Genomic DNA, 26,854 nt, shown 5'->3' with positions numbered 1-26,854 from the left:
AAATAGATATATTATTCAATTTGAAACAAATACACATTGTTCACACAATCTCCCTTCGGCTCTAGCGCCCACTAGGGGCGGAGTGGAGGAAGAGCAGGACAGCAAATGTTGCTTTATAATTAAGAAAAATATGTTATATTACCATATTCCTTCACATGCCCTTGAAACCGAATTTTAAAAGTACAGAAGTACTGATTCCACATACTTATGATTTCATTATTTTTGAGGAAAACTCAATTAAAAGTCAGTAGGCTTCAAAAGTTGCATATATTGACCACTAGAGAGAACCAATATCTTACTCAAGAACACCAGATTAGATAAATTCATATTAATAAATGTGTGTTTGTTCGTGTGGGTGGGTGGGTGGGTGGGTGGGTGGGTGTGCGTGCGTGCGTGTACGTGTGTGTGTGTGTGTGTGTGTGTGTGTGTGTGTGTGTGTGTGTGTGTGTGTGTGTGTGTGTGTGTGTGTGTGTGTGTGTTTGTAAATGTTTCAGTAAATATTCTGCCAGGGTATTGGCCATGATGGAGCAGAGCAGCAGAGTTTGACTTTAATCATGTGGGGCTCAGCAGCTCTACCTCCAGGCCTGCCCAGCGCCCCGGAGACACAACAACCAGCACAGAGGCTTCTCCAAGTTGACAACCCCCCCCCCCCCCAGTGCTTTATCGCGTCTCGTCTGTACAGACAGACCCTGTAGCGTCTACGGTCCGCTGTCTCCGGTCGCGGGTCCAGACCTTCGGGCAGAACGCCCCTCGTTCAGTATGCCGGCCCCGCTGATGAAACACGAGTTCTCCTGACAAACAAAGCGGTCTGTGATTCAATCAGCAGGACTTTGAAGAGCTGTATGGTTGACTTAGGGTAGTCGACACACACAAACGCACAAACACACACACGCAGGCACACACAAACACACACACACGCCTGGGCATGCAGCCTAACATACACACGCACATACCCTGACACGCACGTGTGTCCGCACAAACAAACACAAACACACACACACACACACACACACACACACACACACACACACACATCAACACACGCAGGCCCACAAACACACGCACACACGTGTCTGGACATGCAGGTAGACACAAACACTCACACACACACACACACACACACACACACACACACACACACACAGAAGAAGAAAATATCATTGTTGGAGTTAAATTTAGTCTCAACTTGTTTACCAACCAGATGAAGAGAGCCAGAAAAGTGTAGTTTTAAAGTCTTTCAACTTAAAGCGAGATTCCGAAGTATTTCATGCCCAGCAGTAAACTGATCCAACACATTATCGAACCCATCCACACCTTATTACATTCAAAATGTATTATGAAATAATAAAATAATAAAATAGCTTAATTCAATCCCGGCTCGAGTTGAGTCAGTAGGTGGCAGCAGAACACAGTCTGACATCAGGTTTGAAATGTGTCTGTTGGAACCATTTCAAGTCGTGCCCGTGCCTTGCTCAGGGGAAGGGCAGGAGCGTTAACTTGCATGTTTTGCGGTGTGGGAGGAAACCGGAGCAACAGGTGGAACCGCACGTGGACACGGGGAGAAGAACCAACCTCCTCACGGACAGATGGCCTCCAGGACCTGCGTGCTGGGGGGCCCCACTGCCCCCCACTGGGCCAGTGGGGCCCCCTGTCGGTTGGGAGGTCTTGGCAAATACACAGAGAACACACCACGCCATCACTCCTCTCTCTGCAACACTGAAGGAAGAGTGAGTTATAAATATATTATATATATATATATACATATATATATATAACTGTACATATATTTGTACAGTTAGTAGTTATATTATTGGTCCTATCCTTCTCCATCATGTCAACATCTGCACGCCCTTTTCAGAGTTTTGATTGGAGGGGAAAACATTTTTCCTCATCCTTAGTCTGTCGATAGTATGTCTCTGATGTTACTTCTTCAAACAACATAAGGAACGACACAAGCCAGATTTTTTTTTTCCATTTTTATATTAATGTCGAACAATACCAAAGCGTCTACCATGTCTTCAGCAGCTCGGTTATTCAGTACAAAGCAGTCAAGCAGTATGTAACGACTAGTAGCACATCACTGGCCCAGGTTGAAGAACAGAAAACGGGCTCGAGGTAAACAATATTAACACGACCTCCTCGTCTGCTGCAGGTAAATATATAAAAACATGAATTGTTGGGAAACATTGAAAATATATGAAAGTACAATACCATGTACAGAAGAATATATAAATAGAATGTTTTTTGTTTAATCCCAATCCTTTAAAAAAGAACATATTTACGGAATCAATACTTTTGAATGACCTATATAAAAACCTTTATACATTTGTTTGATAGAAAAACATTCTGGAAAACCACAGATAATGGATAATACAGAAGACCGTTTCTCCGAGGCGCCCCTAGATGATAACATGTACCCCATCCTCCACTCTCCTCCCTCAAGGTGTTCTACCACAGCCAGGCCAGAATGCAGTTAATATTGAGATTATTGAGCTTTTTGTGATTATTTGCTATTGAGCAAATTTCTCTGAACGAACGCTGTTTGCTAAACATTTAAATGCACAGCACGACTAAATTGACACAAATCATACATAGTTACGAAGACCTAAAGTCACACTCCCCAGGTGGATGTTGAATAGTATTTAAATATATATCTACATCCTAAAATTTAGTTGTAGGTTTTAGAAGTCCTAAACGACTAGTTAACCCTTTCATTGATTGATTGAACTGTTCATGAACAGTTAATTTGAGTGTAGGCTACCTCTAAAAGTAATGTTATATTCCTCGTCTGTTTTAACCCTAATATTAACGTCATGTGTCATGTAACACTACGTAACAGACGCGGGGAGCGACTTCAGCTTCAAAGCTCAATAGAAACTGCCTCTTTCTGGCCGGCTAGTGGAAATAGGACTGCAGGGTCCCACGGCGACGCACGTCGGTGGTCCAGCAGTGGAACCCGCCGCCCAGGGAGTTCGCGTGGCGGATGTTCACCTTCACCGTCTGGATGCCTGTTAATAAAGATACAAGAGCTTGAATACATTTACGCTTTTATCCAAAGCGACTTTCAACATTCATACACACATTCACACACCGACGGCGATGTCAACTAAGCAAGGCGACAGACAGCTCGTCAGAGCGGTCAGGTTTCTTTCTCAGGGACACCTCATCACTCAGCTGGAGGAGCCAGGGATTGAACTAGCAACCTTCCAGTGACAACCCTCTCTACCTCCTGAGCAAAGCCAAATTAATATAATTTCTCAGAGTAAGCAGGGCGCATTTTTAGTACATTTTAAAGCAATGAATAAAAGTAAAATCAATATTAGGCCACTCGTCAACTGTTAATATGAAGTATACTCATTTTCAGGATTGATTTTTTATAAAAAGTAGTAACACTTACCAAGATTCTCAAACATCTTATGGATGGTGTGTTCGTTGGCATCGACCATGACCCGCTTCTCGTCCAGCATGAGAACGTTCATGGACAGCCACTTGGAGGACATCCACAGTGGGTGGTCTGCAGGGGAACCCAGGGAGTTACGTTTCACGTTTCATATAATAATAAATAACTGAAAAGTAAAAGTGTGGATCACTTGGTGGATGTCATTAATTCTTCTCGCGCTCACCATCTGGAATCAGCGGCACTGGGGGTTTGACCACAGTCCAGCCAGCCTTCTTGAACATCTCAATCTGGACGTGAAGAAAAGAGCAGAGAGCGACGTAGCGATGAAATGCAGGCTCTGACCGGCGTCAAATAAAACAAAACGGTAAGTGTTACGCACTAGGGGGCAGCAAAGAACAGGGTTTGAAGAACTCAGTCCGTTTTACGTAAACATTAGTTCACACCTTTATCCAAAACAATTCAAGTTGTGGCGAAAAGCAAGAAAAGAATCTTACTCATACCGTTACAAATATTTTAAAGATAGTCATCTGTATCCATCTTTAGGAAGTCAATCTCTGTTCCTGAACACATTACACTTCCAGGTTGTTTCCCGAAGTGAAGGCTGCAGCCTTGCTAGAACACATTCTTGCTAGTCGCGTCCTATGGAGATGAGGCTAGAGTGCTGCCTAGTGTTTGTAGCGTTCAGAGTTTGGAGCGACTTGCTAGTGTGGAAGCGCTTCCGCTTCCACTATTTATTATTGCTCCAGTGTTAAATATTTTATTATTCTAATTGTTGTAATTATTATTGGCGAGAGTAGTTTGTTTAAACACCACCTATTTACATATTAAAACAAATCAATCAATGCAAAATATAGCCTATCATAGCCTATCATTACGTTGCAAAAACGTTTGAAAGAAATCGCACAGGTTACATTTTTTGCATTTACATGATTAATCTATAAAAAGCAATACGGCACAAAATATTTCTGAAACGTTCAAATAACTTCACTTGTGTAAAGCAATGTGTATTGCTTTCTAAACACATTTTTTTAATATCCCGCGCAGCCTGTGATCGCAAAAGATTGTGGGTATTTTGGCTCGTTTGGTGCGTCCTTGAAAAATCTCGGAATCCTCAAAAATAAAGGACGCGAAAAGGGCGTGAATTTCCGAGTGTTGTCAACATTGGAACAGTGCTTGTCGGCGTTCCATGATGTAGTATCCTTAAAAGAGCAGCCGTTGAGCATGCTTCCTTCACATTGGGAAATAGCCCCAGTACGGGGCTATTCCTCATTCAAGGTTTTGCGTTACAGTGTTGTGGGACTAGAGTGTAGTGTGGGTCCCGAGGGGTTCGGACCTGACGACAGGGCCGGTCCGGGTTGGACAGCACCAGACCCGGTCCGATGATGTTGAAGGTGGCGTCGATGTGCATGGGGTTGGGGTCCTTGAAGGAGATGATGTGGATCTTGTACTCCGGAGCGAGGTGGCGGCGCATCCATTCGATCCCCATGTAGTTTGTAACCTGGACAGGAAGTGAGGTCATTTCAAAGTATTTTTTATGTAAAGCATTAAACATTCTAATCCTTTATATCATAAGTAGTGCGTTGGTCCATTTGTGAGTGGTTCCAATTGAACATGCTAGACTTAACATGTTAGATTAAACATTATGTGTGCCAATGTCTTCAATAACTAATTTCTTAAATGCATGTTTGACTAATGTAGGACACTCATCTACACCCAAAGATGACCCTTCTACGAAGCAGAGCCTCTGCAATAGATGCCGCTACAAAAGAAGCAGGTGTTCTTTATCTAATCTCTGGAGTGTCAGAGGGTTCCTCGCTCAAGGTCCGGCAGAACGCAGCCCGAGAGTTCGGAGCGCCATCGGGTCGGAATGTGTGTGTAAACATGACAACACCAGCCCACAACAGGACAGAGCCGCGCGGCCCCCGGTGGTCCTGCCTGGTCCTGCAGGGGTCCCGGGCGGTCCCGGACAGTCCTACCTGGCTCCTCTGAACAAACAGATCCCTGCCGGCCCGGATGAAGTCGGCGGCGTCGAAGCAGGGCTCGTGCTCAGTGGTCACGAACTTGCCCTGGGCCGCCAGCTTGTGTCGGTCCTCCACTGTGCGGATGGGGTAGTCCTGGGGAGGGAGGGGAGACGGGGGAGACGGAGGGGAGACGGGGGAGATGGAGGGGAGACGGGGGAGACGGAGGGGAGACGGGTGAGACGGAGGGGAGACGGGGAGACGGGGGAGACGGGGGAGACGGAGGGGAGACGGGGGGGAGACGGAGGGGAGATGGTGAGACCAGCCAGGCTTTTTGGGTCCCGGCAAATAAACAGTTGCGCAAAAATATTGGGACAAAAACAGAATCAGGAGCGCCGCCAAGACGTTAGATAAGAGAATCCATCACCCCGGTCATCGCCCACAATGACATTTACATTTACATTCAGGGCGTTTAGCAGACGCTTTTATCCAAAGAGACTTACAATAAGTGCATAGGTCAGAAGAAGGAGAAAGAACAATATTTCTCTGGTGGTACAGTAAGGATGTTCATAGAACCAAGTGCCAATCACTAGGTTAACCCATTCCCCGTATACAACAGAGATAGCTAGGATAAGATGCTACCAAACGATGGAGAGACCCCTTTTAGGAGCCCCATATCATCCCCACTCCTGGGGGTGTACCCCAATAACGCCCCCCCCCCCCCCCCCCCCCCCCCCCTCCTTGGGATTCACCAACCTGGTCGTAGAGTTCGTCGGACATGGTGGGCTTGGGGGCGGTGGTCCACTTGGCCCCCTTCTTGAAGTACTCCTTGATGAGCGGCCGGTAGGCACGGTACTCAAAGAAGCGGGCCCTCCAGGCCATGGGGGCCTCGATGATCTCGTTGCCCACCACCATTAGGATGTCCCTGGGCATGGCGGCGTACATACCTGCCCCGGATCGGAGGGGAGGGACAAGGCGGTCAACATCAGCACAGACACCTCAACTACTCCATTACTGTGTTCGGTCACTGGACTGAATCCAGTCAGAAGAACAGCAACCAATTACAAAGTGTATAAAGGGCTCATGTTGTGCCACCAGGTGTGGGTGTGATTAGCTGGTACTAGCCGTTTGGCACAGGGAAGGAATGATTTTCATATTGGGCGTGTCCACCTAGATGTACGCGATGTATCCCTCATATATCTGGGTGGACATGCCCACTTGTGATGTCACTATGAAAATCATTCCTTCCCTGTGTCAAACGGCTTGTACCAGCTAATCACACCCACATCTTGGGCATGACATGAGCCCTTTAAAAAACGGTCTAGGATCAATGAAGAACCAAGCCGTAGCGCTTCCCCTGGTGGTCACCTGGGGAGGTGAAGTCCGGAGTGGTGTACCGCATTGACCAGTCCAAGGGCTCCGGCCTGCGCACCGTCACCCCCTCGTGCCGCAGGATATTGCACATCTCCTCGATCTCAGCAACAGCTTTCTTCAAGTGGTCCTTGGGAAAAGATTGGCCCCCAAACTTCTCGTAGAAGGGCCAGTGCTTCTCATACGTGTTAGCCTGTCAACAACAAACGGGGCAGAAAACATGATTCACAAAGTCAGTCTGTCTGTCTGTCACCTCAGAAAGACTCCAACTCCATCCCTACTTGCATGTCCATCCCATAAGGGGATCTGATTCTCCACATTTGAACTGATCCATGCATTTCTCTCTAGCCATGTTGTCCATTCAGTAGCACTTCACGGAACATTTCTTTCTGCAGGAACGCAGTGAAATACAAACTTGCCTTTCATAACAACAAACCCGTGGTATAACACACACAGACACACTCACACACACACACAGACAGACAGACAGACAGACAGCCAGACAGACAGACCCAGACACGTACCAGGCGCGCGCACACACACACACACACACACACACACACACACACACACTCACACAAACGCACGCACGCAGACACATTTGAACTCATCTACCTTGACTTCCACGCTGAAGGGAGGCACTTGGGCATTCTCCGCACGCCCCACGATCACCTCCTCTAACGGGTCCCATTCGTTGTAGGCGCAGACGGGGCACTCCTCCGGCACGGCCTCAGAAACAGGGTCCACCGGGCTGTTGGCTCGGGGCTGGGCGGCAGCGGCGATAGAGGTGCTCTGGAACGCCCGCTGCACCCACCCGTTCGCCGACCGACCGAGCTGCAGAGAGATGATCAGAACGTGAGTCAACGAGGGAAGGGGGCGTTCAACCGAGATACAGGCTACATGGAATACATTTACAAACGAGGATCAAATATTTCAAGGATTTTTAGCAATCAAGTAAGAGACGATGAAGGGTCGTTCACTTAACCGGAAGCCATCGTTAAAAGCACATACTTTGAAAAACCAATGAGCTGAAACAATTAAGTACAGCCTATCAGCCTAGAACAAGCAATATACTTAAAATTGGCGAATGCAAATTAAACATGAGTTTCCAAATAGATTACCAACCAAGCGACGGATCAAAACTCATTGAATAAAGCATATTGTGTTGAAGTCAGAGTTTGGTCATCCTCATGAAACGTTATCGGAAAGCGCTGACAGTAGGTCAGCGGGCGCATGCGCAGTGGTGGTGTCACTGAGGTCGAGCATCTGCAGCGCCAGTTGGCTCCTGTCACTCAGCGACACGCAACAAATGTATCCTATCGTTGGATTCCCTCAGTTCCGTTGTGATCGGGTTCTTTATCCCCTCAAACCCAGTCCCGAAGAACAGCACAAAAAACATTTATACAAAACAAATATATCCACAAAACCAATCACAACATTCAGATATTTAGAACATTGGTTTTTGCAGCGGAAGAGCAGTGACATCTTTTTTTTTCACAAGCGCGGTGACTTTATTATCCTTTGTCTCTGGTGCGTAATGGGTTTAAATGTTTGCATTTGGAATCGTCCTAAACCACCGGAATACCAACCAGAGCTGCGATCAGATGGGCAGCCTCGGCGCCCCTGCTACCTCCTCTCAGACATCTTACTCGCAGCATTGTCCGGTGCAATAATTGCTGGGAAATATAAAGGTGGAGTGGAGTGGTGTGGCTTCGCAGCGGCTCAGAAACGACCTCTCGCTTGAATGAACGCTGCCCAGCGCCAGGCTTCTTTATAGGGAGCGGTAGGCCTACGTGTCTGCAGAGCCATTGGTCGCCCTGAGTTATGAGACAACGTGACTTGAGAAAATACACCCTGAAACTCAACCCCTTACGCCAGCAAATTCTTATCAAGTAGGGCTACTCGCGTCAAAAGTTTCCAAGGATAATATCGCGCAGATTAAATCAAATACCTCAGACAAGCATCGGAAAGATTGCACAAATCTAGGCCTACTGTGCACATAGAGTTGGGTTCAAAGTCTTAGGATAAAAGTTATTTTCCAATAGTAAAGTTATATTTTACCTAGGACCTACATTAAATAAGATATCAGCATACTCCTCATGGGGGAGAGGAGGTGGAGTCAGAGTCCTGTATATGACCTATATATGACCTATATATAATGCCTATCAGAGGTCTCCACATGAGATAGCAGGCCCACCACCTGCTCCTGGCTTGACTGGTCCCACCGTTTACGACCCAAATCCGCAGTGACTGCTGACATTACCTCTACAAAACTCTGACTTAGGCCTTTTGATCCATTTTAGTCTACCTATTACTTTTCTTTACTTTTCTGTTCTAAAAGGCAGTCTTTTACTCGCTCTCTCTTGATTGGTTATTGTTCGTATAGTATATAGTATAATAAGTATATAATTTAAAAGGTTGATTATAATTACAGGCAATAGAATCTCAGGTCTGCTGCAGAACAAGGCCTTTCCATGTGTAAGCACTGAAACGCTGAACTCTACAGCTGCTCTGTCGGAGGCCTGAGCTACGTAACCTGGTAGGACTGGGCTTCACCGCGTGACTCACTGCTTATCCTGATTTAGTACACAAACACATCCTGAGTTCAAACCAATGACTGTCGGTCTAATGTCAGAGTTAACCAATAGAAAATAAGCAATAGAAAATATAAGAACAATCCCAGCAGACCACGTGCAAATAATGGAATTAAAGATATCAAAGAAATACTTCAGCACTCAACCCACAAATAAATGAAAAGTGATAAAGCAAATGTTCAAGCCCCCCCACTGTGCAGTGACAGGTCTGACCTGGAAACAGGCCTAAAGCTTCCAGGTCTGTCCTGGAAACAGACCTGGAAAAACACCAGTAGCCGCACTGGTAGTCAAACGCACTGGTATTCAAACGCACTGGTAGTCACACTGGAATGCATAGCACCGAATGCAGTAATTGACCAATCAGCGTAAGTATTTGACCTGACTACACTAAGATGTGTATTGTCATCTTGTGATCCTCGTATTCCTCAGTATTCCCCAGCCAGTAGATGGATGGACGGCTATCCTCGGTCCGGCCTGGTTGGTCATCGGGGATTTTGGAGCAGCTTGGCACGGGTCTTCAAGATTACATAAAGCCTTCTCACCTTACCAGTCGACGCCGGCCTGGTCCTGGCACCCGGGTAGTTTTGGGGCCCATTGATGGTCTACTTTGTAGCCTAGTTTACTTTAGATTTTGCTCATATGTGTATCATGTTATTAAAGAAATCTGATTATCAAGTAAAATTCCTCCCTTTTGTTTACCTCATGAGTGCTTTCCTTAAATGATATGGTCTCAGGGCTGGATCATTACAATAATAACAGCAGCTCTCCTCTATGTATACAAAAACAGAATGCATATTTTGCATTCGGACAATGACTATATCATCTCACAATTATATAACGTTTTCATATTGATTGATTTGTTTTAGTGTGTGTGTGTGTGTGTGTGTGTGTGTGTGTGTGTGTGTGTGTGTGTGTGTGTGTGTGTGTGTGTGTGTGTGTGTGTGATTTAAAGCACAATGCAATAGCTGACCTCCTGCTGTAGCTTAAGCATGGGTCGTGTTACTGGGTTACTGGATGGATGGATGGAACTTGAAGGACAGATGTTCAGATGGATGTTTCTAGCAGAGGAGAAACTATTGTACACTTTAAAAACACAAAAATTCATAAAAGTTTAAAAGGATTGGGAACCATTTCAGTCATCAAGTAATCAATGAATGATGTGGAGGTCTAGTTCTTATCAGCAGCCAGTTCAATAAGGTGAGATAAGCGTCTGTGAATACTGAGTATTGACATTCAATTGGCATTGAGCCTCAGGCAACACCCTGCGGTACAGCAGCCTTTGAAATCCCTTGCAGAACACACAGCACCACATTAGGGCATGTATAATCAAATAATGCATTCAAAATTGTAAATTAATAGAGCTCCGACAATCATGATCAAACACAGGTTAGAAATAACAGATAATAAAGTAACATTTTGACATCCTATATAGTGAACAATGATTGTATTCATCGTAATCAATTGTAAACCTTTTGTCCTTCAATCAAATCTTAATGATCATGTCTTTATCTGGTTAAATGATCAATCTGCATGGGTTAAGATGGTCAACCTGGAAGACAGGTGGGACTGTTTGGATGATTTCTCTCATTGTCATCAGCACATGACTCTACTGATCAACACCTAGCAGCTAAAACCCACACCACCAGGGTGATGGGAGCCCTCCTCCTCTTCTGAACCCGAGCCAACAACAACAACAACAACAACAAATATAGCTAGGAGCAGCAATGTGGGGGTCAAGCAGAATAGGACTCCATAAACTAATTTTGCTGGACAGACATAATCGGTTAGGTGGCTACATGATGACCGTCTCAGTGATTTCACCTACAATGAAAGCTATTGGCAAATGGTTATCAAAATGAAAATGCATTAAAGTTGCTTTCTAAGGGCTGGAATAGACTTTTTGCTTACAACGCCCCCCTAGGCGTTGACGATGCCCAATTATATGGGCATCATCAGGATAGGGTCATAAGACTATGAGCCAAGTTTGGTTTGGATACATGAAGGCCTTGCAGAGATATGAGCTCTCTTCACTGTTTGACGTTCCCCTGAGGTCAAAGGTCACCAAATTGTTTGGGTGTCCCCAGAATGATGTCATGAGTCTATCTAACAAGTTTGGCTATGATATGTTAAAGAGTTGCTAAGAACAGGCTTATTTCCTGTTTGGCGGCTTTGCCGTCAAGTTTGATTGACTGTTACTGCCACTGTTACTTCAACGGTTTTGAATTTGAAAAAGCTGTTTGACACATTTGTTCAGCTTGGTCCGAATACATATATGATATATATATATCATATATGGCAAGTTTAATGAAGATTGGACAGAATTTGTGGCCTATGGATATGTAGTATTGATTTTTACAACTTTCAACATGGCGGCCAAATTCTGATGTTGCCATGAGAAATAATCTATTACCTATATGAAGAGGTCTGACAGCATCACCAGACATTGAAAATAAGTTTGAATTATACTCATGTGAAGAGAGAGGAGATAAAACACATCTTCATTAATTACAGCGCCCCCTAGAGGTCAAAGGAGTGTCCCCATGATGATGTCATGGGACTATATACCAAGTTTCGTTATGATATATGTCAAAGGGCTGTTGAGAAATTGGCTTACTTCCTGTTTGGTGGCTTCGCAGCCGAATTGGATTGGCTGTTGCGGCCGAACGGTTTTGAATTTAAAAGAAAAGATAAAAAAGATCTATTCAATGTTTTTTGTCAAGCATGGCCTGAAGATCCATCATCATGGCGCAAAATGACGACATAGGATGCGTTGAACTCGGCTTGGCCCAAGGATTCCAATGATACCTTGTGAATATTGGATGAATGGGTCAAACGTTATAGACATGCTGTGAGGGATCATGGGACTGTCCTGAATCAGTGTGCCAAATTCACAACTTTTGACCATGGCGTTCTATGGGCTGCCATACTCCCATGACAGAAAAATAATAATAATAATAATAATAATAATAATAATAGGAAAACGTACAATAACAATGGTTGTCTCGCAACAACATAACTGGATTGTATCGCACCCCTTCACAACAGCCGCTTGCAACTGCTGCGACCTTTAACCTCTTTCACAATGGAAGACACTGCTACCCTCCCTACATACTCAGGACGCAGTAAACTAAAGCACTATACATTAAACCCTGAAGCATTATAAACCAAACCCTGAGTGAAACCTAATCCCCCCATCAGTCCCACGATGCTCGGAACCACCAGAAACCTCCAAAAACACAAGAGCTCAAGTCCAGAGGAATGCGGAAGACAGGAGGGGTCAGCAGTCATCAGGGGATCAGGACTCAACCCGCCCACTCCACCAAAAGTGGGGGAAACTAGAGAATATCCCGATTTACGTAACTTTTGGTTCGCCCTGAACCACCAGATCTGCACGACGCCAATATGTTGATGGTTTCGATATGTGTGGCGAGTTTATTAATATTCCCGCTCTTACTCCAAATGTTGTGCCCTTATTTCTGGAAGGATGCCTTCTACCTAGTGAAGCTGCTCAACATATCCAAGACCTACATCGTACGGCGGAGGAGGAGACCCATCTTCCTCTTTCTGGACCGCTTTCTGGAGCAAGTCGTCGCGCGTCCCGATGCGACGTTCATCTTGTTCGAGGATGAGCGCTTCTCCTACCGCGACGCGGACACGACGAGCAACAGGATAGCGAACGCTCTCCTGCGTCACCCTCAGTACCATGCTGGGGACACAGTGGCGCTGTTCATGGGGAACGAACCCGCCTTTATGTTCATCTGCCTGGCCTTGGCGAAGTTGGGGTCCCCCACTGCGCTCCTCAACTACAACATCCGCTCCAGGTCCCTGTTACACTGCTTCAGCTGCAGCAGCGCCACGGTGTTGATCGCAGCCTCAGGTAGGACAGCCTCAAGTAGGACAGTAGGACACCCTCAAGTAGCAGACAGTAGGACACCCTCAAGTAGCAGACAGTAGGACAGTAGGAAAGCGCCCAGTAGCAGACAGTAGGACAGCAGACATTAGGACAGTAGGACAGTGCCCAGTAGAAGACAGTAGGACAGCGCCCAGTAGCAGACAGTAGGACAGGGCCCAGTAGCAGACAGTAGGACAGCGCCCAGTAGCAGACAGTAGGGACCATGCATTACACAAGAGATGCCATGAACTGCATAAAGAGGTCAAAAGCATGGATGGCCTTCCTCCTCCATCACTAAGAGCAAGCAAAGGTCCATCATCAGAGTCAAAGCTCTTCTGTTTTGGCACCGCAGGGGTGGAAAGAGCTCACTGCCGACATCAGGTCCACAGAGTCACTCACCAGCTTCTGCAAGAGACTCAAGGCTCACGTCTCTTTCCAGAGTTCACCTGGACTCTGCATAGCCTCGTCCCTTACGCCCCCCCCCCCCCCCCCCCTTTCTTTTAACAAATGTAAGTCGCTTTGGATCAAAGCGTCTCCTAAATGCCCTCAATGTAAATGTAAATGTTCTTCAGGCCTACTTTTACCCCAGATAAAGTCGCTAACACAGATGCGTTGTCTGCGTCCTGTTTCCCCCAGAGCTGCAGTACGCTGTGGGAGAGGTGCTGTCCTCCCTTAGAGAGCAGCGAGTGACCGTGTTGCTGATGGCCAGGGACTGTGACGTGAACGGGATGGAGAGCTTCTCCTCTGAGGTGGAGCAGGCCTCTGACGCCCCCCTGCCTCGGGCCCTCAGATCACACGTCACGTTCAAGAGCCCCGCCGTCCTCATCTACACGTCTGGGACCACAGGTACCAACCTCTGTCGCACATCACCGCAACATGGCTGAACCCATTATTGTTATTAGGACGTATATGGAAGCTTGTGAGTAATAAGTGATGTCATGTATTTATGTCCAGGGCCAAATAAAGGAAGACACACTTTGAATATATTGTGCTGTAGTAGAAAGCTTTATTATTTATATCAAATACAAAACCCACATTTTATCTATTCGTCCATTTATCAAATAAGAATTGAGTGGTAAAGCAGCACATTGTTGTCTAAGGATTCGTCTGACTTGGTTTAAAAACCCTTAATGAAGACCTCTAGACTTGTTTTTCTACTTCTAATCTATTTGAAGCAATACTAAAGCATTCCTCCAGAGTAAAAACTTTGTGGCCTTTCAGTTGTTTTTCGGCCAGTGAAGGCCACAAACACATACAAACACACACACACACACACACACACACACACACACACACACACACACACACACACACACACACACACACACACACACACACACACACCGTTTCCGGTTCCTTCTCCCCGTGCCTCAGGTCTCCCCAAAGCCGCGGTGGTCAACCAGAACCGGCTCCTCATGGCGCTGGCTGTCCTGGCGTCAAACGGCGTCACGGCAAGTGATGTCATCTACCTCAACCTGCCGCTCTACCACACGGCCGGCTTCCTCGTGGGCTTCGTGGGCGCCGTGGAGACGGGTGAGAGTCCTCATCGGCAGCGTGGTCGCCGTGGAGACGGGTGAGAGGCTCCTCCCTCGCTCCCGGTCTCCCCGCAGGAAACGGGAAGAGGGAGCAAGGGTTCTGTCAGAAGTGGAACCCTGATCCTGGTAGATGTTTGTTGGCGAGGGGAGTCTCTTACTCCGGTCGCTTCTGTTTCCGTGGTTTCCTGTCAGAGTCTTGGTTGTGTACCGCATGTCTCATTTAATACATCCTTATCAGAACGATCCGTTAAACAAACAAAGTGAAAGTGACGTGAGTCCTGGGATCTGTGACGACACAGCAGGTGTTGCTGTATCAAGTTTACTGTGTTCAACGTTTAAATCCAAAGCCTTATCATCAAGGCCTTCTGGGAATGCCTAACTGGGTTGTCCTGAAGTAAACCTAGCTGAGCCTGTTCAGTTCCCCCCCTAGTCCCCCAGTCCCTCCGACTGTCTCCATGGAAACCCAATGAAAGGCCTTTTGTCAGCAGTGAACCCGTAACTTGGGGGAACCAGGCCGAGACTGCAGGACTACCAAGTGTTCTCCCTAAATAGGTCAGAATTCACCGCGCTGTTGGTCGATGAAGATAGCAGCACAGCTAGCATGCGCGCTAGCACTCAGTGGGCTAACCCTCCTGAGACCTTGTCAGAGTCTGAGTGGTAATAAGTATGTGTAGCATGCAATGCCCTGCCGAAAACACACACTTTTGAGTGTTTGATGACCGTTCGCAGCCTTGATTGTAGCAGCAGTGATGTAACTGACCAACAGCACTTAGGTGCTGATATTACGTTTGTTTTAAGCATGGCTGATGAAGGATTGGAAGAATAGGTTTATCAAGATTATAAAGTTATGTAAAGTATTCTCAATCTGTATGATTAGTAAATCCCACTTCGTAAATACCATTTAGTCATGTGAAATAGCTTACTGTCTCAGGTAAACATTAAGAGGGGCTATCGGTAAGATTATAAAGTTGGAAGAAGAGCAGCAGTTCAGAGCAGAAGAAGCACAAATTAGAAAATAAGCAGACAATAAGAACGGCCCTCCCTCTCTTACTCTCCTCCCTGTGGGGAGCACTGCCACCACCCGCCAGAGGGGGAGCTGTTGCTCAGGATGGATCGACTCATCAGAGGCAGGGGGTCACAGAACAGATGTTCTGACAGAGTGTTCCATCCCCCAACAGCTGACGGACAGCTGTTGCATTTTAAATCTAAAAGCATCCCTGCAGCGTCTTCAATCTGAATTGATCCAATTTACACCGACTTTCCCACAGTGAGAAGTGAACTGTATCGTTGAAGTGCTTCTGTTTTTGTTTCTGCTCTGGTTGTGATCCAGGCTCATGCATCCTCCTGAGGAGGAAGTTCTCCGCCTCGCAGTTCTGGGCGGACTGCAGGAAGCACAAGGCGACGGTGATCCAGTACATCGGGGAGGTGCTGAGGTACCTCTGCAACACGCCTACGGTAGGACACACCGTAGGACACACCTTACATACGGTAGGACACACTCTACATACGGAAGAACACACCGTAGGACACACCTTACATACGGTAGGACACACTCTACATACGGTAGGACACACCGTAGGACACACCTTACATACGGTAGGACACACTCTACATACGGTAGGACACACCGTAGGACACACCTTACATACGGTAGGACACACTCTACATACGGTAGGACACACCGTAGGACACACCTTACATACGGTAGGACACACTCTACATACGGTAGGACACACCCTCCTAAATCCTCTGCAACAGGCCTACAGTAGGACACACCCTAAATCCTCTGCAACAGGCCTACAGTAGGACACACCCTAAATCCTCTGCAACAGGCCTACAGTAGGACACACCCTACATCCTATGCAACAGGCCTACAGTAGGACACACGCTGTTGTTCTACAGTCCTTCTTATTGACAGTACGTGAGCATCTGAGATCAAACCCCAGGATGGACAGACGTGTGCAGGTTGACCCTTCATGGAGAGGCTCTAGGTCTGAGCGCTGTTGAGCACAGTTTCTAGTTCACTACTTGTTGGAATGTCGTTTCCTCACATTATACCCCCCCTGTTATTTCCCATGAAGTGGCATTTAGACGGTATTATTAATATCCATATTTCCAAGTGCAACCGACAGAACAGGAACGTGACCCTGGTCTGCCGAGTTCATATCCGAGAGAAACATGACGATACGATTGGTTGCAAAGGTTCAGAAGGTGACGCACTTCCAAGTATTGCAAACTAAGTATTAGGGCGGGGTGCGGTTCCATCCTCGGCCTCTGATTGGATTGCGGAGAAGTGACTAAATCTGGTCGCCCGCACCGGTTGGTCCGTCTGGTCTCCGGTACGCTGGGTCCGATGGAGGGAAAACCCACGGCGTGGCAGCGAGTGTAAATACTGTCTATGGCCATTGAAACCGAAGCCCTCGCGTCACATGCAGGGCAGGCTCCTGTTACCGGCCGTTAAACTGGTGCCTTCTGGTTCCGCCAGGAATAGACGCTGGCCTTTACTGTCTGTCCATATCCAGAGGCCTGGACACCGGATCTCCCTCTGTGAGCCAACCAGTCTTTTGGGTATTTGTACGATTTTTCGTATTGTAGGATTGTTTTATTGTGAGGGGTGTGGCCAGAGAGGATATTATTGTAACGGGACACCAAACATTCAGTGGATTTTCTTTTGTAAGTGAAACCCTATTTTAGAAGGTGCTGACCTCACGTCTGTTCGATACTATACTCTCACCGCCGACTCCATACATTAACGGGCAGCATGTGGCTCAGGAGCAGAGCAGGCCTGAGCAAGAAACCTCACCCTCACTGCTCACGACGAGCTGGCTGTCGCCTTGCATGGTTGACTCCGCCGTCGGTGTGAATGTGTGCATGAATGTGTGAATGTGTCCATGAATGGGGTAATTATGTAAAGCTCTTTGAGTGGCCACTGGTTAGAATATAAATGCAGTCTGTTTACCTTTAACATTACCTCAATGACCTATCGAGCCTCTCAGGGCTAAAGAGGCGTCCTCTCTCCTTCCTCCCGGGGCGGGGCAGCGGCCCGACGACCAGGACCACTGCGTGCGTCTCGCCATCGGCAACGGGCTGAGGGCCGATGTGTGGACGGACTTCCTGCGGCGCTTCGGGAGCATCGGGATCCGGGAGTTCTACGCCTCCACAGAGGGGAACGTGGGCTTCCTGAACTACACCGGCAAGACCGGCGCCATCGGACGCACCAACTTCCTGCAGCGCGTACGAATGTTTGATATCTCCCGCGTACGGCCGCGTACCATCACACAGTTAGTCTGATAATATGAACTCAATGGAGGCTCTTTTCAAGGCATCTGTTCAGAGTTCACCTCAACCCTGCATCGGCAACCCCCTTAAACCCCCCACACCCCTCTTATGCCCTTATTGTATGTTGTACGTCCTGGCATATAAAAATAGTACTTAGCATTGTGTAGCATCTTACCCTAGCTGTCTCTGTTGTACACGGGGAATGGGTTAACCTAGTGATTGTTAGTGCTTGGCACTTGGTTCTATGAACATCCTTACTGTACCGACAGATATATTGTGGTTTCTCTTTCTTCTAACAAATGTACTTATTGGAAGTCTCTTTGGATAAAAGCGTCTGCTAAACGCCCTTAATGTAAATGCATCTGAAGCGCTTTACAGAGCTGCTACGCGGGGTTTATTTGAATATTCAGCTCGTTCCGGGCTGTTGTGTTTATTAAACGGTGCGACAGCCATTTTCCTTTCACTTGACTTTGAGCGTAATATCAAAGGTTTGCCTTCAGCGAGGGCTTTGTCATGTGCTCACCTGAGCTATTTCTGCCCGTAGAAGCTGTTCCCGTACGCGCTGGTTAAATACGACACAGAGCGCGACGAGCCCCGGCGGGACGCCCGCGGCCTCTGCATCGAGGCTGTTAAAGGTGAGCAAGCTTTAAACTGGAGGAGCGGGTCACACCGAGACTCCACCGAGAGCCAGCGGCCACGGGACATCAGCACGTCCTCGGGGATCAGATTCAACCGCCCCCACGCTGCCCCGTACCTCTCCACCCCGACCGACTCCAGCGCTCTTCTCCATCCAAAATGGATTGTGTGGAAATGACCAAAAAACTCGATCATAGAAACTGAACTGATCCCAGGAGACACCTGCGGTGGAGACGGTGTTTCACCAGGACTCAGAATAGTTCTAGAACAGGATGTCCCTCCTGAAATACACCAGGGGACGGTTTGGATGCATTCCAGAAAGGGTCATACATTGAAAACGATTGATTCATGAATATTTTGCACTTCCAAAATGATTGATGACATTAAAGGTGTATTCATGCGTATGTGTGTGTGTGTGTGTGTGTGCGTGTGTGTGTGTATATTTATACACATGAACATGTGGAAATGTATATGCATATCATGTGTTCTTTACGTAGGTGAGACCGGGCTGCTGGTGTCCAAAATCACGGAGCGTGCTCCTTTCATCGGCTACGTGGGGAACGAGGAGCAGACGGAGAAGAAGCGGCTGAGGGACGTCCTCAGGCCTGGAGATCTGTACTTCAACAGTGGAGACCTCCTGAGGCTGGACCTGGAGGGCTTCCTCTACTTCCAGGACCGCGTGGGCGACACCTTCAGGTCCGCAGCGCAGACCGGTGAACGGGAGTCACCTCCTCTGAGGGGAACAGACTCAGACCGGTGAACGGGAGTCACCTCCTCTGAGGGGAACAGACTCAGACCGGTGAACGCGAGTCACCTCCTCTGAGGGGAACAGACTCAGACCGGTGAACGGGAGTCACCTCCTCTGAGGGGAACAGACTCAGACCGGTGAACGCGAGTCACTTCCTCTCAGGGGAACAGACTCAGACCGGTGAACGCGAGTCACCTCCTCTCAGGGGAACAGACTCAGACCGGTGAACGCGAGTCACCTCCTCTCAGGGGAGCAGACTCAGACCGGTGAACGGGAGTCACCTCCTCTGAGGGGAGCAGACTCAGACCGGTGAACGGGAGTCACCTCCTCTCAAGGGAGCAGACTCAGAACACATGAAGGGATAACACACAGAACAGGTGAACAGATGAACAGATCCTACCAAAGAACACAAGTTCAGTTCCTCAAGTATTTGAGAAAGAAATGTGTACAATAGTAGACAAGTGATTATGGTTCATTAAATGGTCATTAAAAGTAATTCCCCTTAAATGAGAACAGTTAAATGCACACACATGCTGTTTTAAATGTGCTGTATCAAAGTTAACTGAGGAAAGATTGCAGGACTAAAGGAATACGTGTGTGTGTGTGCGTCTGCATGTGTGTGTGTGCGTGCATTTCAATAGGTGGAAGGGCGAGAACGTGGCCACCACAGAAGTCGCGGACGCCCTTTCCCTTGCAGGCTGCGTGAGAGAATCCAACGTCTACGGCGTTGAGGTCCCAGGTGAGTTGCTCCCCTCCACGCTCTGAACAGCTTGGACATCAGGAACACCAACACCAGGAAACACTCTGTTCTGCTCCCACCGTCCCCTCCGTGACACGCTCTGGGCTGACCCATGTTCTGTGTCTCCTGGTCTCCTGAAGGCCATGAGGGGAGGGCGGGGATGGCCGTCCTCACGCTGAGGGAAGGCGCTTCGTTCGAAGGCGGCCTCGTGTACCAGCAGGTGGTCGGCCTGCCCTCCTACGCCCGGCCTCGCTTCATCAGGATACAGGTAAGCCTCCTCTGGATACAGGTGACTCAGAATACAGGCGAGTGTCGTGGCAATTTCTCTATCAGATATTGCGTCTAAGACAGGTGAGATATTTAGATGCAAAAAGCACACAATACTTGTAGGCAATTGCTGGTCACATATATTTGTAATAAAAGTATGAACAAAGATACATCTCAATATGCATCAACAAATAATAAAACAGGCATACAATAATAATAATCGGAGGCCTCAGATGGGAGTTCGCCCTGCGTCTTACTTCATTCTCTAAAGGTACGCTAGGAGAAGTCCACCGAGTGTTCCAAGTAATGAGTTCTTATTCACTTGGGTTGGTTTCTGGAGGAGGGTCTGTCCCCCAATAAACCAAAAGGCTTTGTTTTACCAGTTGGTAATCTCTACAATCGAAGCTCCCCAGGATGCCATTGAAGGGGTTTGCGGCCGTGCCATGTAACCTTTTGCTTCCTCAACGCTAGCCAGGGGGTCAAGGAACAGGCCCACACATCAAAGGATTGCATGGAAACAGATCACATCATAAAGAAGACATAGGAAGAGGCAGGCAATAAAATGCATCACACGAAACTCAAAGGTTAACACTTTAGATGACCCACAAGGAGTATAGAAGGCAGGCAATGTATACATATATATATATCACAAAATAGTAACAAAACTTAAGTTCATAGATAGGCAAAAGAAAACAATACAACATGTAGATTTTCCATCACACGAGCCACCTCAGGATACAGGTGACCTTAGGATACAGGTGAGCCTCAGGGTACAGGTGAGCCTCCTCAGGAAACAGGTGAGCCTCAGGATAGAGGTGAGCCTCCTCAGGAAATAGGTGAGCCTCAGGATACAGGTGACTCAGGAAACAGGTGATTCTGAGGGCAGCTGTCCCCCAATAAAACAAAGCCTTTGTTAACCAGATGGTAATCTATCCATTGGAGCTCCTCAAGGTGTCACAAATACAGCCTCGAAACACATCCCTCGAAAAGGGTTCACTGAACACAGGGACAATCCAACAGATACTGGGACAAAGAATGTAAATATAGAATTGGCCTATTATAGGTGGTTTCATTAGTGTGCAGAGGGTCATTTGTTTCCCAGCTGCATTGTTATGTTGTTCTGTAGTAGAATGGAGTGCAGCTCTACAGTTTGACCAGTGGGGGCAGGCAAGCACACTGAAGATTCACGATTCAAGAGTTGTCACATGCATACAAGTATAAGGTGAACTGAAAGTCATTATCAGCAGTAAAATAAGTAGTTTGGTTGAGGCCTGAGATGAGATTAGAGTAGCTGCTGGTCCACTTTGATAGAATAGTGTGATAATAGCCGCCTGAGCCTAAGAAACAGCATTTATGTGCATTTTGCAGTGTGCCGTCTCCCCCACTGGTCAGATTCTGAGCGTTTTCATGAGTTGATCTGTCTAATAAATCAAATACTGGTTTATCAAATCAAGGCTTGGGTTAAATAAAATCTACACGTTTCTGTTAACTTTGACAAAGGAAAGGTCCACGTTGTTCATTTGAGAATCTATGCTGAATCAAATGTGGGTCAGCGGGTTACAGCCTTCTGCTGCTTGTACTGTAAATGTACAAACGTTCTCTAAATGTGCGTTTGTGTTCCTCGCAGACAGAGGTGGAGGTGACCTCCACCTTCAAGCAGCTGAAGAGGAGGCTGGCAAATGAAGGGTTCGACCCAGAGTGCATCGCGGACCCCCTGTATGTCCTGGAAGAGGCGGCCCAGAGCTACAGCCCCCTGACCCCCCAGGTGTACGGCCTCCTCTCCTCCGGGGGCGTCAAGCTGTAGCCGGGGGGGGGGTCCTCACCGTTCATTCTTTAGAGCAACACTTTATCTACGACCCCTCAGCAAGGGGGTCCCTCAGGGAGGCGGTCCCATCATGACTTCCCTTCACACAATAATTCAGTTTCACTGTTGCGAGGTAAATCATCCATACCATGTTAAACATAGGAAGGCCGGTCAGCCGCAGCTATTCCTTACAACCAATCACAAATCAGCAATTATTTTTATTAACGTTCTAAGCAAATGATTTTGCATAATTTGCATTACATTTCAGCAGCACGCAACATGAAGGAACTTTAGCCTACTTTATGAAGTTTAACTTTGTCTGCATGTTTCATTAAAAGTTCAGAAGCATTGCACTCTGCTGACACACTGTTGAGTGTCTAGTTTGTTTTAGTTATTATCCTCTCTAAAGTGCCTCAACACGGCGCGTCACGCGAGTATGTTTTTTAAAAGTTGTGTAGGCCTAAGCTTTAGAAAAGACATGCATTTGCGGGTGCACTGCATGCGTTCATTAATGCGCGGTCATGTTTGCCTCCCTGGTGAGCTCGCCCAGGAACCGCTTGGTTCCCCATTTCATCAGTAACCTGATGCATTGCTGCTGAACAGACCTAACTTTCCAGTTAAAATCGAGTTGAAGAAGGTAAGATACATTTGTATAAATTCAATACATTTGAACTGTCAATACTAATCAAAAATGTTCTTGGTGTGTAGAATTTGTCTAATAGGTATACGCTGTTACATCCTTTTTTTTATAGGCAATAAAAAGGACAAACAGAACAAGGGGTGTTTTCAGTTTCAAAAATAAAAATAAAAAGTACAGCAAGGGTTATACATAAAGCTAAAAAGAAAAACGACACCATTTTTTTTTCTAAACCCAAAGACAACAGAATCAGACAAAAGAAGGTCATTTCTGGGAGATGTATCTCTGCCACTTTTCCCATATTTTTTTCAAATTTACTCTGCTGGAGCCTCACAGAGAACATGATTCTTTCGATTCCAAAAATATCAAGGATTATATCATACCAGTCTTCTAACGATGGGATGTCTGGTTTTAGCCATTTCCTTGTGATTGCTTTCCTGGCAGCTATACTAAGAATTCCAAAAATGTATTTTGTTTGATAATTAGTAGAAATTGAATGAAGTAAACCAAAAAGTAATTTGTCCCAATTAAAAATATTTTTTGTCTCAAATACAGATTCTAGCTATGTGTGGATCTTCTGCCAGAAAGTGAGGATTATAGGACTTTCCCAAAACAAGTGGTAGTGATTACCTTCAACAGAGCCACATTGCCTCCAGCAGCTGGAAGAGCCTGAGTGATGAGACGACTGGGCAGGAGTTATGAAGAATCTACTAAGACTCTTCCAGCCAAACATTCTCCATGAGACTGAGTCTAATATTTTCCATTGAAATTCACAAAATTGTAGCCAAACTTCCTCGGGGATACCTCTCATAGTTTCCCTTTCCCATTTCTGTTTTATATAGGTGGTACTTGTCTGTTTGATATCCTGAAGGCCCTTATATAATCTTGGGATTACTTTAAACCCAGAGTCTGACCTGTATGCACTGATAAAGACTTTCATTAAAGAGTTTTTGAAGGTCATGAGCGCACCATTTCAGGATCTTCATTTCTTCCTGCAAGTCACACCTAGTGATAGTGTTTAACCATGTTTTCAATGAGAGATTGATGCACTTATTATCTGTTTCAATTAAGTTTCCAATTAATCTTTTATCCCCTAGCCTCGCTTGGATTGGAACCTCTCCGGATATGTTCTCCTCAATTTCTTTCCATTTTGCCCGGTAATCTGAGTTGCACCAAATTTTATTCTGGGTTTTCTCCCATGCCAAATGTACCGTGAAATTAATTTATTCCTCTCATTAAATTGTTTGTCTGTTATTTCAATTGGGAGAGTCTGGAATAAATACAACATCCTAAGTAATACATTGATCTTTACTGATTCAATTCGTGATTCAAAGCTCAAAATAGGTAATAAATTCCATCTTTTTATATCCTCTTTTATTTTCTGATTCAAGGGGTTGAATTCAAGGGGTTAGTTCTTTTGGAATGACTACTAAATGACTAATAAATGATTTCTCTGGGTGGGACAGATATATCAAAATTATCATCTGTGAATAACGAGAGTTTATGTTCCTTTCCTAACATTCTGATACCGGTGATATTTTCATCTTGGATGACCCCCAAACTCAAAGCTTCAATGTAAATTGCAAATAGTAATGGGCTAATCGGACAAACCCGGTCTAGTCCCTCTCTTCAGGTTGAAAAAATTTGTTATATAATGCTTGAATAGTCTTAATAAATGTCAGATGAAAACCAAATTTCTCTAGTGGTTTATATAAAAAATTTCCAATTGACTATCGAAAGCTTTTTCCGCGTCAAGGCTCAGTAGTACTGCAGGGAGTTGGTTTTCTGATATATAATCGACTACAAGTACCGTTCTACGTATATTATCTAGTGTCTGTCTATGTCGAATAAAACCTGTCTGATCTAGACTTATAATTCCGGGGAGAATTTTTTCAAGTCTTTCTGCCAAAATGTGGGTAAAAATTTTGTAGTCTTGGTTAAGTACCTATACCTATTGGCCTATAGCTTCCACAATCAAGTTTATCTTTCCCATCCTTTGGTATCAAGGAGATCACTGCTTCACTCCATGATGGGGGGGTTGCACCTGTCTGGAGAACCCAATTGAACCTGTTCTTCAAAATTGTCATCAGGTCCTTCATTTCCTTATACCACTCAGAGGGGAAGCCGTCTGGGCCTGCCGCCTTATTAGGTTTTAAATTTGAAATTGCCTTTTCTATTTCCTTATCTGTGATCGAAATTATTAATTGGTCATTTTGTTAATCTCTCACTTTAGGTAGTTTTATCAAATCAAAAAAATTCTCAATCTCTAATTCTTCTACTAAAGGCTGCGCATATAAGTTCTTATAAAAAAGCTTCAAATGATTGTTGCATATCTTTTAGTTTGTGATGTATGTGATTTGTTGTATGGTCCTTAATTTTATGGATTGTGTTTCCTGCCCATTGTTTTTTTAGTTTGTAAGCCAGTAGTCGAGCAGATTTTTCTCCTGCTTTGTAGTATTTGTAGTAATCAACTTTTTCTTAATGTAATTTGAGAGGATGTCATTCAATTTGTTCTTTTTCTTGTTTATTTCCATTTTTATTACTTGATTAACAGTTTTCTTATGCGTATCTTCTAACTTTTTAAGTTCTATTTCTAACTTTTCCAAATTTTCCTTTCTTTTTCAAATTTGAGCTGTAGCCAATTATCTTCCCTCTGAGGACAGCCTTACAAGCATCCCAAAGGATCAAGGGAAATACTTCTCCGTTGTCATTATCATTAAGATAATCTTTTATATCTTTCCTAATTTGTGGCCCCATTTGGTTCAACACTCCTGTGTTTAGTCTCCAGATTGTGTTTTTCTTCTCAAGGCCTAATATTAGGTCCATGGAGACTGGAGCGTGATCTGATAAATCCATGGTCTCAATATTACAATTTTGGACCCTACAAAAATCTCTTTGAAACATGAAAAAGTAATCTAGCCTTGAGTAAACCGAATGTGGATGTGAGAAAAAGGTGTAGTCCCTTTTAGTTGGGTTTATGTCTCTCCATACATCTGAAAGTCCCAGCTCTCCCATCATTACTCTAATATTTTTGGTGATTTTACCCCCACCTTGGTGAAGAGGTTTTGATGTGTCCAGTGTTGAGTTAAGTCTGATATTTAATTCTCCCCCACAAATAAGGATTCCCTGAGCCTCCAAAGTAATTAATTAAAAAATTTGTTTATAAAATTTCCATTCAGATCCCGGAGGGGCATAAACATTCAGAAAAGTGACTGAAACACCCTGCAAGTTACCCCGCATGAATACAAATTTCCCTTCTCTGTCTTTTTTTAAATTTAATTTCAAGTGTATTCGAAATCTAAATTACCTGAGATTAGTATTGATACTCCTCTCCTTGAGCCCTTGCTATACGAGGATGAGTACTGATTGAACTTCCACCTCTGAAGCTTTTGGTGCTCCTGTTCTGTTAAATGGATCTCCTGCAGGAGAGCTACTTCTACTCCCTCTCTTTTTAGTTTTGCGATGACCTTACTTCTCTTGATTGGGTTTCCCAGATTGTATGTAAGTACTTTAATTGACTTTTTCATTAAACGTTTTTTTCATATATTTTAGGTCCCTGCAGTCCTATATTTAAAACAAAACTTACACCCCTGGTGCTATACCAAACAGTAGCAAGAACTATAACATTAACCATTAACCTGGTAACAGGAAAATAAAAACACATAAGAATAACAAAAGTGACTTCCAATTTTGAGGCTACATTTTTGGCCTGTGTCTGTTGGAGTGAGAATACAGAGGGAAAATCTCTTCCTCCTGACAAAAGAGGGCCCTCATCAGCTCTAAAGCTGGTGCTTAGGTCTATGTCGAACACAACCTCATATATATCAACCATATGCCCTATGCATTAATCACCTGTTAATGTAGAAGTCACGGTAATTGAGAGAGAGAAAAATAACAAGTTGAAAAGTAGGTATCGATACACTATTTTACCGGCTAAATTACCATGTTCTTTTAGCATGATCAAACATAATTCAGGCTACTACTTATCAAGTGT

The 26,854-nt window shown here is 45.5% G+C and overlaps 2 protein-coding genes across 3 annotated transcripts; one reads left to right on the top strand and one right to left on the bottom strand.

Moving 5' to 3' along the window:
* Window positions 1-2,895: 2,895 nt before the first annotated feature.
* gatm (glycine amidinotransferase (L-arginine:glycine amidinotransferase)) lies at window positions 2,896-8,451 on the bottom strand (the record flags this gene model as incomplete). Its single annotated transcript, XM_079737417.1, has 9 exons — window positions 8,319-8,451; window positions 7,345-7,563; window positions 6,727-6,922; window positions 6,115-6,305; window positions 5,377-5,514; window positions 4,734-4,898; window positions 3,624-3,687; window positions 3,398-3,514; window positions 2,896-3,008 (listed from the first exon to the last, which is right to left on the bottom strand). Exons 1-9 carry the CDS (start codon window positions 8,385-8,387, stop codon window positions 2,896-2,898), a joined length of 1,272 nt encoding a protein of 423 aa, XP_079593543.1. The 5' UTR covers window positions 8,388-8,451.
* A 4,179-nt stretch (window positions 8,452-12,630) lies between these two features.
* LOC307075972 (long-chain fatty acid transport protein 2-like) lies at window positions 12,631-24,057 on the top strand. 2 transcript variants are annotated; one of them, XR_013811878.1, is made up of 12 exons: window positions 12,631-13,200; window positions 13,852-14,061; window positions 14,590-14,748; window positions 16,081-16,205; window positions 17,790-17,984; window positions 18,574-18,664; window positions 19,163-19,361; window positions 20,055-20,152; window positions 20,293-20,420; window positions 22,047-22,356; window positions 22,774-22,860; window positions 23,416-24,057. XR_013811878.1 is itself a non-coding variant. In XM_079736760.1 (10 exons), the coding sequence occupies exons 1-10, from the start codon at window positions 12,726-12,728 to the stop codon at window positions 22,221-22,223; spliced, it is 1,857 nt and encodes a 618-aa protein (XP_079592886.1). In that variant the 5' UTR covers window positions 12,631-12,725; the 3' UTR covers window positions 22,224-24,057. The 2 variants fall into 2 exon arrangements, 1 of the variants encoding a protein (XP_079592886.1); XM_079736760.1 differs by having other exon boundaries at window positions 22,047-24,057.
* The last annotated feature ends 2,797 nt before the right edge of the window (window positions 24,058-26,854 follow it).

Source organism: Pollachius pollachius (genome assembly GCF_949987615.1).
Source record: "Pollachius pollachius genome assembly, chromosome: 5".
Classification (NCBI taxonomy): domain Eukaryota; kingdom Metazoa; phylum Chordata; class Actinopteri; order Gadiformes; family Gadidae; genus Pollachius; species Pollachius pollachius.
The sequence above is the reverse complement of the archived record's forward strand: the minus strand, read 5'-3'. Positions and strand labels throughout refer to the sequence as shown.

Bases quoted from the DNA above. Each gene is read 5' to 3' on its own strand.
- LOC307075972 (XM_079736760.1), top strand. From the start codon at position 12,726: ATGTTGATGGTTTCGATATGTGTGGCGAGTTTATTAATATTCCCGCTC. The intron at 16,206-17,789 runs GTAGGACACACC...GGGGCGGGGCAG, and splicing joins ACCTCTGCAACACGCCTACG to CGGCCCGACGACCAGGACCA. The intron at 19,362-20,054 runs GTCCGCAGCGCA...GCATTTCAATAG, and splicing joins CGCGTGGGCGACACCTTCAG to GTGGAAGGGCGAGAACGTGG.